We start from the raw sequence: 17,229 nt of genomic DNA on the forward strand, positions 1-17,229 counted from the left end.
AACTTCTGCATGGAGAACACCATTCTCACCAGGACTGTAAGATGTTTCTCCAACAACAAACCCTGGATCACACAGGACATTAAAGCTCTCCTGAAGGAGAAAAAGAGGGCTTTTGCGTCAGGTGACAAGGACGAGCTGAAGAGAGTGCAGCGTCAGCTGAGAAGGAGGATCCGAGAGGGGAAAAAGTCCTACAGGATGCGGATGGAAGAACAACTGCAGCGGAACAATGCCAGGGATGTCTGGAGGGGCCTGAAGACCATCTCAGGCCACGGACAACCAGGTCAGACCCAGAAGGGTGGAGGGGGCTTCAGTGGGCAAATGAGTTGAACCTATTTTTCAATAGGTTTGATCAAATGCCTGACCCCGCTCAGGCTTCCCTGATGCAGCCCCCACCAACCCCTCCTGCCACTGCGAACAAGACTCTCTCTCCTCCTCTCTCGCCCCTCTCTCTCTCCACAGGCTCCAGTTCCCAGCCTCATCAGACAACCACCACTTCCTCCTGCTCAGCCTTGTTCCTCACAACATCTCAGGTGAAGAACCAGATGAGGAAGATGAAGGCGAGGAAGGCAGCAGGCCCAGATGGGATTAGCTCCCAGCTCCTCAAATCCTGCGCAGACCAGCTGTGTGGAATCGTCCAGCACATGTTCAACCTGAGCCTGAAGCTGGGCAGAGTCCCCCAGCTGTGGAAAACATCCTGCCTGGTTCCGGTTCCAAAGACACCCCATCCGAAGGAGCTCAGCAACTTCAGACCAGTGGCGCTGACGTCTCATCTGATGAAGACCCTGGAGAGACTGGTCCTCGTCCATCTGCGCCCCCTGGTCAGCTCCTCAATGGACCCACTCCAGTTTGCATACCAGCCTGGCATCAGTGTGGATGATGCCATCATCTACCTGCTCCACACTTCACTCTTCCACCTGGAGAAGGCGGGGGGCACGGTGAGGATCATGTTCTTTGATTTCTCAAGTGCTTTCAACACCATCCAGCCCGCCTTATTGGGAGACAAGCTGGAGCAGGCGGGAGTGGCCCACCACCTCATCACATGGATTCACGACTACCTCACAAACCGGCCACAGTACGTGAGAACACAGGACTGTGTGTCTGACGTGCTCCTCTGCAGCACGGGAGCGCCGCAGGGAACTGTTCTGGCTCCCTTCCTGTTCACCCTCTACACCTCGGACTAGAAATACAATTCCACAACCTGTCACCTGCAGAAGTTCTCTGATGACTCTGCGATTGTCGGCCTCATCACTGACGATGACGATCGGGAGTACAGAGGGGTTACGCAGGGGTTCGTGGACTGGTGTCAGCAGAACCGCCTCCAAATCAACGCTGGGAAATCCAAAGAGCTGGTGGTGGATTTCCGCAAGCGTCGGCACTCTCCACCTGCACCAGTGAATATCCAGGGAACAGACGTTGAGAGGGTCTCAACTTACAAGTACCTGGGTGTTCATCTGAACAATAAACTGGACTGGAGCGACAACACAGACGCTCTCTATAGGAAGGGTCAGAGCAGACTCTTCCTACTCAGGCGGCTGAGGTCCTTTGGCGTTCAGGGAACACTCCTCAGGAACTTCTATGACTCTGTGGTTTCATCAGTCATCTTCTATGGAGTGGTCTCCTGGGCAGGAGGCATCTCGGGCCGGGACAAAAAGAGACTGGACAAACTAGTGAGGAGGGCCAGCTCTGTCCTGGGCTGCTCCCTGGACTCTGTGGACTCAGTGGGGGGCAGAAGGATGACGGCAAAACTGTCATCAATGCTGGACAAACCAGCCCACCCATTCAATGACACTCTGAGAACACTTTACAGCTCCTTCAGTGACAGACTTTTACACCCTCGCTGTACCAAAGAGAGATTTCGCCGCTCCTTCCTGCCGACTGCTGTCAGACTTTTTAACAAGAACATTGGGTCAGGCCTACAAACAGGAGGGCATTAGTGCAATTGTGCAGTCCTAGGATGCAATATTAACTACTACTGTACTTTCAGCCAAGGGTGTACTTAAATATTGACCAATGATGTATTTTGTTTACCATTACAGTATTCTTATTACAATACTTCTATCACTGTAGTATTTCTACCACTGCAGGATGTTCACTATTACAGTACTTTTATCATTGCAGTACTTTTATAATTACGGTATTTCCTATCATTGCGGTACTTTTACTATTACAATACTTCATCATTGCAGTATTTTTACATCGTTGCAGTACTTCTACCATTATAGTACTTTTATCATTGCAGTATATTTTATCATTTCAGTACTCTCACCATTACAGTACTTTTATCAGTGTAATATCTTTATCATTGCAGTATTTTCAATCATTCAGTAGTTTTTATCATTACAGTGTTTCCCCCTCTGTATAATGGACAGGCATTAGGAGTGTTTCCTTACACTAGATACGTTTATACTGTGTATATTTGCATGCTTTTTATGAATGTCTGCTGCTAATGTTACACATTAACGGCTACATTACGCCGCCGACTCTGTGTGATCTATATCTTTGCTGCTGTAACACTTCAAATTTCCCCATTGTGGGACTAATAAAGGACATCTTTATCTTTATTTACTGAGTTCCTATTAGGGCTGGGCGATAAACCGAAAATTTACCGTTACCGAAATTTATTAGAATGACCGACATCATTTTGCCCATGTCGGTAAATTCGGTGTCTAAAAAAAAAAAAAAAAAAGTCTTTTCTGTCTGCGGCGATGCTCATGCCCCTTTAAGACGGCTCCAGCGCGTGTAGTCACGTGACTCCTCCCTTCTGAACAAGAATGTAAACAAGACGAGTTCGTAGCTGGCGATTCAAATCCTGAAGCGGCTGACACGGCTGCGGACGAAGGAACGTTAGTTGAAATTGTTCCTGTCGCACTTGTCCCGAAAATAAAGTGGACATCTGTCGTTTGGAAATGTTTTGGGTTCCATTAAGACGATGTTTAAGCAAAAAAACATGAACTACAAAGTGCATCGTAAGCACCTGAAACAGCGCGTCCAACCTTTTCTTTTTCACCACCCACAACACAACCATGCTGTTGACTTGGAGCTTGTGCTAAAAGTTCAAAGTGAGGAGCAAGTTTGGACAAGTGACAACAGCCCATAACGGAGGCGACACCATACGAGAGAACGTCTCAGAGGTGGACGCGATAGCCGAGCACATAGCTCTAAAGATAGAGCTCCTCTAGTTACAGTGGAGCGGACAGGATTTAAACGCCTCATGAAAGTACCGTATTTTCGCACCCAAAAGACGCGCCGTGTCAAAGGGCGCAACACCTGTTGAGGGCGCTATTTCTGTCTTTGTAACATATACTGGACGCACCGCCTGACAAGACGATAGCACAGCTGCTGTTAGCATAGCATGAATTTGGCAGAGCTGGCCACACTGACACAGCCGATAGCAGCCTGCTATGCCCCAATAACATGAGCAATCACCCCATTGTTGCAGCAGACGCCAAGTCTCTATTGACAATAGCTGACATTGACAATGGCTCAGGCCATTATTAGGTGCATTGGCAATAGCCTACAAAGCAACGTCAGGGGAGGGACTTGGCTGCTTACCACACTCCTTAGAGTCACGGTTTAAAAAAAAAATAAAAAACTCATCATACAAGCAAACAATGAAACATAGAAATAAGATTAACACAAAAATGTATCTCTCATGCCATCAATATACCCAAAAAAATGAAAATAACACAAAAGCCACTCAGCCTTAGCTAATTCAAGCAATGCATTCTGGGAGCAGAGACCCACAATCCCATAGCTGTTTAGAGAGATTTGCATGGCTGTTTAAAGAGATGTGCTGTTATGCTTTGGACTTTTTGTCTGTTGTCTAAACCTGGGACGTTTTTCTTGCTTGCAATAACATAAATGATAAGACAGACTAAAACATTGTGGACAGCTGCCCTTTGTCCAGCTTTTTCCAACACCATCACCCAAACATTATAGTCAGATAGTGTATTTGTCACGGTCGATTGTAAGCATGAACAACTCACTCTTTGCCCAGCAGGGTGTGCTAACATGCACTTCCAACAGCTCGTTGATGACAAGGGCCGATGGACGTGAGTGGTACTTTGTCCATTTAATGGACGCATCGACTGACAGGGCACTTTGTTTGTTAAGGAGAATTTTTGTGACTTTAAAGTGCGCCTTATGACTGCGAAAATACGGTAGCCGACAAGAGGTACGAAAATATTTGTCGCAAACAGCACTTCCCGATATGGACAACATCGGGACGGGAGCGGAGACATGTCAAGCATTTTGCATCCACATCCGACTTGTGGTCGAGTCGCAACATGGATCCCTGTTTGAGCCCGACTGTGCATTACATAGACGACAAGTGGCGACTGCGCACCGGAGTACTCGAGACGGCACATTTTCCTAATGAAGCACACTTGTTTATTTGGCACTGGCATTCCATTGACATTTTTTTCCATTTTATTTAGCATTTTGTTTACAGGCGACTAGCGCCTTTGCACCTGGCATTATTAAGATTGTTTACACGATACCTTTACACAAATCTAGGCCTTTGCAAATGGAATTACAGCATCTCGGCACAATATATTTACATAAAAAGATTTTGTGAGAGGTACCCTTTTTCTCCTGTTCTTTGTGACATTGTTCAAGTCACGCAAAGCAAGCTAGTTTGAATGTTTATTCAAATGATTTTTGTACTTCTATTTTTCATTGAAAGTAATGCGCACCAGTTGGTCAATAAAAAAAGCAGTTAATATGCATTTCCTGCATTTATTTTGATTTTGGTCCTCAGGGGGAATTTATCGCGCATTTATCGTTATCGAGGTAAAACTGCCTAATTTATCGCGATATTGATTTTAGGTCATATCGCCCAGCCCTAGTTCCTATCATATTTTTTTCATTTATTTATTTTTTCTAAATACTTTTTCTAATGTTCTTTCATAGTGCGGTTACTTTGACACATTTTAATGTCTTAATCATTATAGAGGCCTCTTGTTTAAACAATAATTGAAACTAACACAGGGACATTTTCCATGACCAATCAGCCAGCAGACCCACATGCACAAGCTCTCTTTAACGACCCCAAAAGCCCCGACCGCTTGGACACAGGCGCACAACACCCATTGTGAGTAAAAGCATCTCACCGAAGGTTCAGCCGGCCGGCTGTTGAACGCCTGCGCCCCAGCACCCTGAGACCCTCAATGGAGCAAAATGCAAAAAATGTGGTTTATTTTGTTGTTGATGTGTGGGTCTGGCTCAGCTTCCCTCCGGACAGGTCGCCGAGCATGGCAGAATTGGTGATGGAAAAAAATTCTCTAACACAGCCATTTTTGTGAGAAAGAGATTTTATTCTCGTCACATGCTGATGTCAAAAGAAGTCTCCCCAAAAAGAAAAAAGGGAAAGGTGTACTCTTTCTCCGGCCTTCCCTTCTAATGGCCACACCAGACATGAATATGCAAGGTTTGTATTACGATTGCTGGCATTATTTTAAACACTTACGGGACAGAAGGTCAATTATTTAATTTAGCCGGTTCATATTTACTGAATATGTTAAACATTGATTAAACAAAAAGCATTTATCAAATGAATGTAGAAGTACAGTGCATCGATAAGATTGACTGGGATTGTAGTCATAGTGTTCACTGATGCATTCATATGCTACATTTATACGACTTAGTTAAAATGTAAGACCTCAAAATTGCACACATAGTATTTTCACGACCCACACTCTCATTCAGAACAAACAGATTCAGTCTGCTCAGGTCAAACTGATGACAAACCAGATAGCACTTCATGGACAAATACGACAAAATACATTCTCCACATAGGCCATAGAAGATACAAACATATCAAGTTGGGCAGGGGAGGACGTCACAGGGACACTGTCAAGAACACCCAAAAACACACAATTTGATCTGGGAAAACATACACCACACAATCTGTACACTGACAAGATTACAGGGGAAGGAGAGACGGAGAGACTGCCGCCTGACTGAGAAGGTCAGCCTTGGACGTGGAACGTGGAAGTGGGAAGGATCAAGGACGACCGATTCAACCTACATGACCCTTGACATAAAAAACCTCCTAGAAAATGTGAGGCTGGGCTGAGATCAGCGCGCCATTTTTCGATTGTACTCGTCTGAGTACAGTTTCTCGTCAGATTAAGAAAAAGCCGCCCAGATATCTGTCTTTGTACGATTCCCTGAACTCCAGAAATCGAAGAAACTAAAATATCGCAACCCTAATCAGCTGTTGTTGAGTCTTTATTTGGCCCTTTTCTTCTTGAGTACAAAAAACGAACACGCATTGGAGTAAGTTTGGCTTTGAAGATTCATTCACTAAATGTTTCTCATTTTCTCGGTGGCTCAACTCCAACAGTGGACAAACTTAATTTATTTCACACCATTTAAAAACCGGAATATGTAAAATGTTAAAAAATCAGTTCAAATTTTAAACTGGGGAAAAAAACATGGAGTTCACCCCCCACTATTGTTTTTTTCTTTGGCATTTATTTTCTGCAATGATTTCATTTGGCATAAACAAATGTTCAGCAAACTGGCAAATATAAGGCAACATGTAAAAATAAAACGGCAATAACCTTGAACGATTTCCCCAAACAACTTAATGTTGTGATGCATATTTTTAACGATAGAAAGTCGTTCTTTACAAAGCAAATGAGAGTAAGACGGGTACAAACCTGCTTTGTGTAGCACAACACGAGGCTGGTTGCTAACTTCGCCCAGCAGTTGAAGATGTTGCTCGTTCTCTTCTTTTATTTCACAAAGTTCCTCTTTGTACTTGGGTGTCGTTCTAGCACACATTTTCAAATGATAATTCCAAAAAATCCGCACTTGGTCTTTGCTTGGCGATAACTCGTGTGCTTCTCTTTCTTCGACGAGATGAAAGAAAGATGGCATCGTTTTTCAAAGTCCCAATGAAAGGATTTCCTGTTCCTCACGAAAGCGGAAGAACAGGCCACACCCCGCTGTGATTTGATTGGCTGCTGGCTTTGTGGAGCACTGTCACCAACTCACCGACAGATGTCACCATTTGCGATGCAAATCATTGTTATCTTCTTCTAAACATAGAGAAAAACCTAAGATGCACATGAACAAACATATTAGTTCCCAAATATGAACTTGAGAGATGTATTGAATTTTACTTTTGTTGCTGGTTTTGTTTTCACATCTGACACCATGTTGTTGGTTGGACAGTATTCCAAATGTATTTCTCTATTATTAACAGTTGACATGATAAAGTGAAACTTTATGTCAACATATTTGCCTTTTTACAGGGTTTTTCGCCAGCGACGTGGTTGCGAATTTTAAATTAAAATACATCACTGTTTTATTCTCGAAATGTTAGAGTCTTAAAAAATGTTTTCAGTGTTTATAACTTAACTAACTTAAATATTTCATTATTCGTTTCAGTATTCATTAAACTACGGTGATTCATTATTTATTTCAAGATTCATTGAACTGTTTTAGTAATAATTTAGTATTCAATGTTTACTCGTTACTGTAGTTACTTTTTCAATATTTGTGTCACTATTTTGTTCAATCTTAATATTAATATTAATAAGGCTTTGGCCTTACAGCAAGCAAACCAACTTGGTGTAAGGCCTCAACCGCAGAGAGAAGAAAAATGGTCGTGGAGGAGGTGCGCCGCCAGGAAGAGGCTGAAAGGTCTGCAAAGGCTGTCTCGCTTGCCAAGCAGGGACAGTGGATGAGGTGGGAAGGCCTGGAGAAAAGAAAGCTTGGCTGGAGGGATCTCTGGGAGATGGAAGCTAGCAACATCAGCTTCATCATCAGAGCTACCAATGACGTGCTCCCATCCCCAAAAAACCTCCACCAGTGGTATGGCGAAGATCCAACCTGTGCCCTCTGCCCAACACCAGCAACTCTCAAACACATCCTGACTGGTTGTAAGACCAGCCTCACACAAGGCCGCTATACCTGGAGGCACAACCAGGTTCTCAAGAGCTTGGCAGCAGTGCTTGAAAGCAAGAGAATTACCATCAACTCCTTGCCCTTAAGAGCCACCACGACCATTACAGCACCAAAATTTGTCAGAGAGGGACAGAAAAAGCCCCACCATCCTTTTCTCAAGACAGAAGTTGGTCAGCTAACCAAAGGCCCGGGATTGGAAGATGCTGGTCGACATAGGTCAGCAACTAATCTTCCCAGCAGAGATTGCAGCCACCACCCTAAGGCCAGACTTAGTGCTGTGGTCCCCTTCACTGAAGGCTGTCTACATTGCAGAGCTGACAGTCCCGTGGGAAAATGCAGTTGAAGAGGCCTATGAGCGTAAGAAGTTGCGCTACACTGAACTGGCGGCGGACGCACAACAACGAGGGTGGAAAGCCAAGGTCTATCCCGTCGAAGTTGGATGCAGAGGGTTTGTGGCCTCATCAACCATCAAGCTGCTGAAAGACCTGGGCATCCATGGACAGGCTCTGCGGCACACAGTCAGATCGCTCTCTAAAGCGGCTGAAAGAAGCAGCCAGTGGATCTGGATGAAGAGGAAGGACCCCTCATGGGCTCATAGATCAGCAAAATGACCCCCGCACCCCCTCCCCATCCCACCACTAATCTCCGTCATCCCACTTGAGTACCCAGGGCAGAACCATCCACCACAGTTGATTGGGCATGGGACACAAGCGCGGGCATGATCAACCCGCCGCTGGCCACCATCGATGAGGGTGTCTAGTGATAAAGGCCGAAACACCCAGATATTTGATGGAACACTACTGACGATGTGTCCCAAATTGACATCTCTCCCATCCCAACCATGAGACACAAGCCCCATGCCACTCTCAACAGCAAGCCTAACCTCATGCGAGTACCATCTATCGGCACAATGGACAGTTTACCATCACGTGCAGTGTTTTATGATTCTATTATGGAAAATTATTTAGCAAGTAAGGTTTTTGTTATTTATTGTGGCCACCTGCTTTTGAAGAAAGTGCCTTTCGCTTCTTGTACGAGAGGATTCTTTGTGAAGCCAAAACAACACGAACTTGACTGATAAGTAGGCTCAACGCAGAAAAAGTATCTTTTTGTTTTAAGATTACACAGTTCCTGTCAAATAAATCTTCATCTTCCTGTGTGCATCAGTATCTTCCCACGCACTTCTCCCACTGAGATCACTCTGCAGACTGACCCAAAAGACAATTTATTTTCCAGACTATCTCATTGATCTTCCCTAACTTCTGAAAATTCCACAACAATCTGGGGTCAGACGTAGGATAGCTGAAGATCCGCCGGTGAAATTCAGGGACGCTGGCGGGTGACCTCCAGGGTTCAATTTAGACAGCAGCAGCAACGAACTGCGTGATGCGAATCATCTCGTCCGTGGTGACAAATAAACGCTGACTTCAGTCGCCATCAAGTTGCCAACTCCTGACATACTAAAGCCATTGAGAGAAACTGAGACTATTTGCGTTTCTCTGTCTGGTTCTTTTTACAGTTCAACTTCTAGTTCAGTTTTTCACCTTTTCACACGGCGTAATGAAGGCCAGTTGAGCAAGTGGAACAAGTGATTTTATTGATGATTGTGGAAGGAACCGATTTCATAAGCACCGTTTCTTCTCACACCTTTTCCATTAGGTACGATTTAAAAGACAACCGAAAAGCATAACGTTAACAAATGTTGTTCCAGGCAAAGGCAATTAATTTCATTAAAATGTTTGATGTAAACACAAAAAAATCATCATCACTCAGACACAATGCACTGATCACATTGGCCTTGTGTCAATAAAAGAGCTTTGAAAATTCAATATATCGTATTTTCTAAATCACATTTACATCTTACCACAAAGAGTCAGTTCCTTCAGGGGTTTTTTTTGTCTTTTTTTAAGCTTCAAGGATCGCTGCTATTCTCGTAGGGCTGGGCAATAAACCGAAAATTTACCGTGACCGAAATTTAATAAAATCTTTTTGCCCATGTCGGCTAATTCGGTGTTTAAAAAAAAAGAAGTCCTTTTAGTCTGCAGCTATGTTCATGCCCCTGTAAAACGGCTTGAGCGGCTGTAGTCACGTGACTCCACCCAGCTGAACAAGAAAGAAAACTGACGACGCGGTCGTAGCTGGCGATTCAAATCCAGAAGCAGCTGACACGGCTGATGACGACGTAATGTTCGTTGAAATTGTTCCTGTCTCGCTTGTCCCGAAAAGAAATTCCGACATCTGTCGTTAAGAAATGTTTTGGGTTCCAAAAAGACGATGTTTGAGCAAAAGAACACGAACTACAAAGTGCGTCGTAAGCACCTGAAACAGCGCGTCCAACCTTTTCTTTTTCACCACCCACAACACAACCATGTTGTTGACTTGGAGCTTGTGCTAAAAGTTCAAAGTGAGAAGCAAGGTTGGACCAGTGACAACAGTCCATAACGGAGGCGACACCATACGAGAGAACGTCTAAGAGGTGGACGCGATAGCCTAGTACAGTGTTTTTCAACCACTGTGCCGCGGCACACCAGTGTGCCGTGAGATATTGTCAGGTGTGCCGTGGGAAATTATTCCATTTGTGTACCTGTGCGGTCTAGCGCCTGCAGAGTTAAGTAGTAAAATGTAGTACTCTTCCAAACCAGTAGGCAGCAGCAGCAGCAGGTAGTGAATTGCCTTGTGCTTGGAGACAAGCGAGAAGTGGATAGCAGAATGAAAAAAGTGGATAACAGAACGACGGTGAAAGTAATGGATATGTTTTTGAAGAGAAAAAAATGATGACTCTGAACTGGACCCTGGACAAAACCCAGACATAGATGAAGGCCCTAGTATGAGTGGAGGTAAAAAAAAAAAAAAGCAAAGATGTCCTGCAAAGTTTCTGCCGTGAGGCAATACAGCGAAAGCTATCTTTCATTTGGATTTACTTTTACCGGAGATGCAACGACACCGACTCCGTTGTGCTTGGTATGTGGTGAAAAGCTCTCCAACGGCGCTCTGGTCCCAAGCACGCTTATACGCCATCTCCAAACGAAACGCCCTTGACTTCAAAACAAAAATGTGGCGTATTTTGTTGGCCTGAGTGAACACACGGAGAAACAAGCAACTTTCATGAGAAAAACCGCAAAGGTAAGCGAGAGAGCCCTTAAAGCTAGCTACCACGTCGCTGAACTTGTGGCTAAATCAAAAAAAGGAATTAATACTTTTATTCCTGCCAATATATCAGCTCTGTGTTCATCCAAACAGGCACAGGTTTCACACTGAGAATAATGTGAAAGATTTTACGATACTTTATTCTTTGTTGATTTGATTCATATTCAAGACTTTTAATAGGTCATTTTTCAATGTTAAAAAACACTTTTTTTCACATTTTCAGCTGGTAGTGTGCCGCGGGATTTTTTCAATGAAAAAAATGTGCCTTGGCTCAAAAAAGGTTGAAAAACACTGGCCTAGCACATTGCTAAAGATGTAGCTCCTCGAGCGACAGTGGAGCGCACAAGATTTAAACGCCTCATAAAAGTAGTCGACAAGAGGTACGAAAATATTTGTTGCAAACCGTACTTCCCGATATGGACAACATCGGGACGGGAGCGGAGACATGTCAAGCGTTTTGCATCCACATCCGACTTGTGGTCGAGACGCGACATGGACCCCTGTTTGAGCCCGACTGTGCATGACATTGACGACCGCGCACGGAGTACTCGAGACGGCGCATTTTCCTGATGAAGTACACTTGTTTATTTGGCATTGGCATTCCATTGACATTTTTTTTCATTTTATTTAGCATTTTGTTGACAGGCGACTAGCGCCTTTGCACATGGCATTACAGCATCTTGGCACAATCTATTTGCAGAGAAGATTTTGCGAGAAGTAACCTTTTTCTCCTGTTCTTTGTGACATTGTTCAAGTCATGCAAAGTAAGATATTTGGAAGGCTTCTACACATGATTTTTGTACTTTTATTTTCCATTGAAAGTAATGTGTACCACTTGGTCAATAAAGAAAACAGTTATTATGTATTTCCTGCATTTATTTTGATTTTGGTCCACGGGCGGAAATTTATTGTGATTCATCGTTATCGAGGTAAAATTGCTCATTTTATTGCGATATTGATTTTAGGTCATATTGCCCAGCCCTATATTCTCTCCATCACAATCGTGTCTCGCAGCATGCCGTTTAGTGGCGAATTTTTTAGCACAAACGCTGCAACTGAATGGCTTATCTCCAGTGTGTGTTTTTATGTGGCTTGTTAACGTTGACTTGACAGAGAAGCATTTTCCACAAACTGAGCAAGAAAAAGGATTTTCACCACTGTGTGTTCTTGTGTGTTCTGTTAAATGTGACTTATGGGAGAAGATTTTACCACAAAATGAGCAAGAAAGAGGTTCTTCAGTGTGTGTTCTTGCATGCTCTGTTAATCGGAACTTTAGAGAAAAGCTTTTGCCACAAACTGAGCAGGAAAAAGGTTTTTCTCCAGTGTGTGTTCTTGTGTGGTTTGTTAAATCCGACTTTTGAGAGAAACTCTTGCCACAAACCGAGCAGGAAAAAGGTTTTTCTCCACTGTGTGTTCTTGTGTGTTCTGTTAAAGTTCCCTTTTGAGAGAAGCATTTTCCACAAACCGAGCAGGAAAAAGGTTTTTCTCCACTGTGCATTCTTGTGTGGATTGTTAAATCAAACTTTCGAGAGGAGCATTTCCCACAAACTGAACAAGAAAAAGGTTTTTCACCACTGTGTGTTTTTCTGTGCCCTTTTAAAGACAGCTTTGAAGTGAATGAGTCACTGTGACATGCCCTTTTACTTTTAGCTTGCCCATTATCATCATCTTCGTCATGAGCGTCTGATAATGTGTCCTCATGATGTGCTTGTGATGGCCCCCAGTGGTCTTCATCACCTGTTGCCACGTGACGACTTGAACTGCTGCTTGTAGGCTCCGCCCCTCTGTTGTCCTCACTCTCATCCTTGTTTTCATCGTCAGTCTTTATATGGACAACGTTCAGTGGTGACTTGTTGATCTCCTCCTCCTCCTCCTCCTTTTTGATGTGAGTCCAATCTGGCTCCTCTTTCACAAAACGGAGATTGTTTTCAAAGACGTCTGCATGACACAAAAAGACAAACACACATTTGGTTTGGTCAAGTCAAATCTCAGGGGGCGACTTCGACTTATATTGTTTTTACCGTGCTACCTTGACTTGTGCCTGCCGCACACGGAGCAATGCGTGCGACCCCAACTTGGACCGGACCATAGGGGACATTTCACAAAATTACGTCCTACGATGTAAGCCTCCCGTTAGCCGCACAACAGTGATAAACGAGCATCTAAAAAGGAAGCACGTTGCGGCTGATGCCCGATTTCATTCCGGACATAGTCACAGACGTTTCTGGAAGCTAGCTGAAGTTAGCACACACAGGCTATTGTGTGCGTCTGATGGAACACCTGTTGTGGGACCCTAACATATTGATGCAGACCACTGGGGGCCATCGCAACATAATGTCATTGATAAAATAGGAATCCTTCAAGTGAAATATGTTTTCAAGTATTTCATTTTGCATTTAGAGATAGTTTCATCGTGGGTACTTTTTGCTTTCATTATAATCTGGATCCCTAAAAGAATTAAAGGGGCCCTGGAATCAGAGTGGCTATTTATTGCATGATTTACGTTTGTTTTTTGTTTTTTTACCCAAAATGACATTTATCCTGCTCGTACATTCCGACATTCCCCTTTTTCCTTTTTTTAAATAAAATTTCTGTTTCTAAATCAAATTTAAAACAAAATTATGTTTGAAGAGACAAAATCCCTACACATAAGCATTCAGCAACAACACTTTCACTCTGACTTTCATGTTGACATATTTGAATAATGACTGTTTATATTAAAGTTATCCAATACATATTCAAATTAGACTAAGATACACCATAATATTATAAGAGTTCCCTGAATTATTTTGTAACTGCAATGATGCTTAACAGCCACAGGGTGTCAGTAATGAGTAACAAAGTAACACAACACCTCCCATTGTTCCGTCATCATTGTCATTTGCATAAATTATCAAGAACTATGAGTTGCGGGGAGATGCAAACCACCTGGGCCACAGGAATTTTGTCAGGTTCGCCAATTTGACATATAGGGTTCATAGCTGAAAGGAGAGACACGCAGCCCAAGTGGAGACAGAAAGGTTAACAAAGTTTATTTGGCAACTTCATCTCCCTTCTGTTCCTCGATGTTTTTCATACATTCCCTTTTATAACATAGAGGAATCAGATTACACTTCGAGAAATCAGATTACACTCAAGGGTGGTACAGTTCGTCTTCTCAAAAGCTGGTTCAGTCCGGTTTATCATTGGGGTGTCGCCATGGATCGCAGCTGACTTTGACGTCAACATCTTTTATCAGGACGCACGATGTTGCTTGCTTCAGACTTCGATGCCAATTTATCAGGGCTCCTCACGATGTTGTTTACTTCATCCTCACTTCTGAAGAAGTGCCACCGCCCCGCCAATTGCAGACACCTCTCTGCAGTCGAGGTGTCTCCTTGTATCACCCCTCACACTGCAAACACTCAGCATAGTTCACTCTATTAAACTGCAACATGTTATATGCACTACATATTAAAATAAGCTGCATCACGGCAAATGTATAATAACCTCTTAATATTATTCTAACATTCCCTCCTGTTTATTCTACATTTGCCCCAAAAAATTATCATCAATGGAACTTCCAAGGATTTAATTCCATCAAATCATTAGCTTGATAGCAAATGTAGACCCCTTTATTATTATTTATTTATTTTTTTTTTTTTTTGTATTTTTATTTGAGCGTTTTGGATTAACGAATAGTATCTCCCAGGTAAATTCAGTCGTCGTCATCAACTTGGTCATCACTGTCTCCTCCATCACCAGCACCTCTGTAATTAATCAAAGGATATATTTCCTGTAGTTTGGAATTTGTTGGAGCGAGAGCTGTTGAGATAAGTCGGAAAAGCAAAACGCGAATGCAGGGAATACAACAACATCCACACAGTACAAGGATTGAGGTGAACATTGTTATAGAAATCATTACAGAAAATACCAAATTTTTATATTTACCAAACGTTTTGTTCCACCACTCATCCCATGCAGAGGTACTCACACCTGAGTGTTCCTTCAGCTTCCGGTTCAGGGCGCGCAAGCCTGTAATGGCTCTTGTGAGGGACCCTTCCGGAGAAGTGCTGTTAGGAATGAAAGTACAACACTGATCCCCAATCATGGCGCAAACCCCTCCTCTCTCTGCCAACAGCATGTCCACCGCGATGCGGTTTTGAAATGCCATGAGTGATGTTGCTGCCAATTGTTCTTTAATAGCTATAAATCCTTCTTCAGTGAAGTTCCCCAATCTTTGCACGTTATAGTGTATGTAGTTTATTCGATCCACATTCTTATTCGGTGTAATCCAAAGGAGAATGGACTCGAACCCCGCTGCGATTTGATTTACCAACTTATACTCATCTGGTACGCCCCTTGGTTGGCCAATTGCATCCAAATAGGTCATATCACCATCCCTCCAGGAAGCACTTCGTCTTTTCCTGGCGTAATAATAGGGGGATTCGTGGGCTTCAACTGCTCTTTGAATGTCCCCTGCTGTGGATGGAAAAATAGACACTGGTAAGAGAAGTGACACCAATGCACAAGTTCCAACTGCGTCCTTTAATGAATCAAATAATTTAGTACCCCCACACCACCACCACACATCGCTGCGTGGCAGTAGTGTACCTGATTGGAGCAGAGTTGTTTTGCACCACGCTGATGATAAGCCTCCCACTCTATTTTGTGTTCCTGTAAGATTAACACAAGTAAAGTTAGCCACTGCCACATCGGTCGAAAAGATAGGCTTATCTTTCGTTGCTTTCGTAGCCGGGTAGACATCATTCCAAGCAATGCAATCCGCATTAGGCGTCAATTTTGTCATTACTTCTAAAAGGCATGTCGATGGAAGAGCTGCTGGAATTACTCGTAGCAATGGTCTCGGGCCCATACATGAAACACAGCTAGAATTTGCAGTCTTAGCAGCTGATTCCATTAATAGTAGCCAATTATTTCCTAATTGGGTAACTCCTGTAACAGCCAAAAAGTGATCATCTACAGAGAGTTTTCCTTTAAATTTTAGCACCATTTTAGATCGTTTTTTCATCGAAGTTTTGGTCTCTATATTTTTTATAGGGGTAGCCTCAACGGGATTCTCTAAAATGGTAGATACACAAATTACAATAGTATGATAAGGATCTACCCCTTGAGAATATGGGCTTAAATCTAATTCTTCACACGGATTATTGTCGCATCCCCAATTTGTCGAGTTAATAGTTAACTGAATTCCTATCGCTACGTGTGTTAATGAAAGTTTCTTCCGCAAAGTTTTTGCACATTTTTCAGTCGTCCAGTCAGACCAGTCTTGTCCCGTTTCTGCTACCAGTCCATCCCATCTTCTAGTTCTCACAGTTAAGTACCATGTGTACCGGCGTCCATAACTTTGCGCACTATACGCATGTTGTCCTACTTTGAAAACGGATGCTTCACTCAATTTAACTTCAGACCATGGTATAATAGCAGTTGTCACCTTGTTAGTCGGCAAACAAATCATTGTTGCTGAGTCAGCAATGCTGTTGCTCCTAGCGCATGATGTAAAGTCCATCTTATCAGGTAACCTAAGATTTTTAGTTGAATGTCCATTATTATTATTTATTGGTGTATATGTTGGTGTATACAAAGCTTTCACTGCAACCAAGGCTGCACAACACAAAATCTCAATTTTTTATCCACGCGAAAATCATGTCAACCGAGAGACCCCTAATAGGGTAGGGTTGAGATGACTTTTTACAATGCACAAGGTGTATGTTGCTTGGGGACACTGTCCTCGTTTTGGGCTTATGTTTCCCTGACAATTGTGTCGAGCACAGATCATACAGGCTCTTCAAAAAATCTTTTGAGAAAAAATTAAACCCATATGTTGTATAAAATTGGTTTATCTGTCTTACCACACCATCCCTCCTGTTTGACATGTGTGACAACCCTTCCTTACTCGCAACTGAATTGTCTACTTAAAAATATTCGAGCTACTTTAGTCATGTCAGAATCCGAAATGTTCGGATTTGAACGAACTCGTCGCCACTTGTAAACATGCGCAGAAGGTAAGAAAACTTCCGGCTGTCAATTTTCGGCCGAAATATCGGAGGTTTTTGTTGTGTTTTTCAAACTTCAAATGAAGATGCAACTCCAGTGAGTTCCAATACTGCGGGGCAGTGCGGCGCCATGCCGAATCAACACACCCAAAAGTCGTAACTGGCGACC

The 17,229-nt window shown here is 43.2% G+C and overlaps 1 protein-coding gene across 1 annotated transcript; it reads right to left on the bottom strand.

Moving 5' to 3' along the window:
* Window positions 1–261: 261 nt before the first annotated feature.
* Window positions 262–16,613, bottom strand: LOC148342357 (uncharacterized). The gene is made up of 3 exons (XM_088288153.1): window positions 15,040–16,613; window positions 12,109–12,657; window positions 262–305 (listed from the first exon to the last, which is right to left on the bottom strand). The coding sequence occupies exons 1-3, from the start codon at window positions 16,571–16,573 to the stop codon at window positions 262–264; spliced, it is 2,127 nt and encodes a 708-aa protein (XP_088144279.1). The 5' UTR covers window positions 16,574–16,613.
* Window positions 16,614–17,229: the final 616 nt, after the last annotated feature.

The sequence above is a fragment of the Idiotropiscis lumnitzeri genome, chromosome 2 (assembly GCF_059441095.1).
Source record: "Idiotropiscis lumnitzeri isolate Australia: NSW breed Sydney's pygmy pipehorse chromosome 2, RoL_Ilum_1.0, whole genome shotgun sequence".
Classification (NCBI taxonomy): Eukaryota; Metazoa; Chordata; class Actinopteri; order Syngnathiformes; family Syngnathidae; genus Idiotropiscis; species Idiotropiscis lumnitzeri.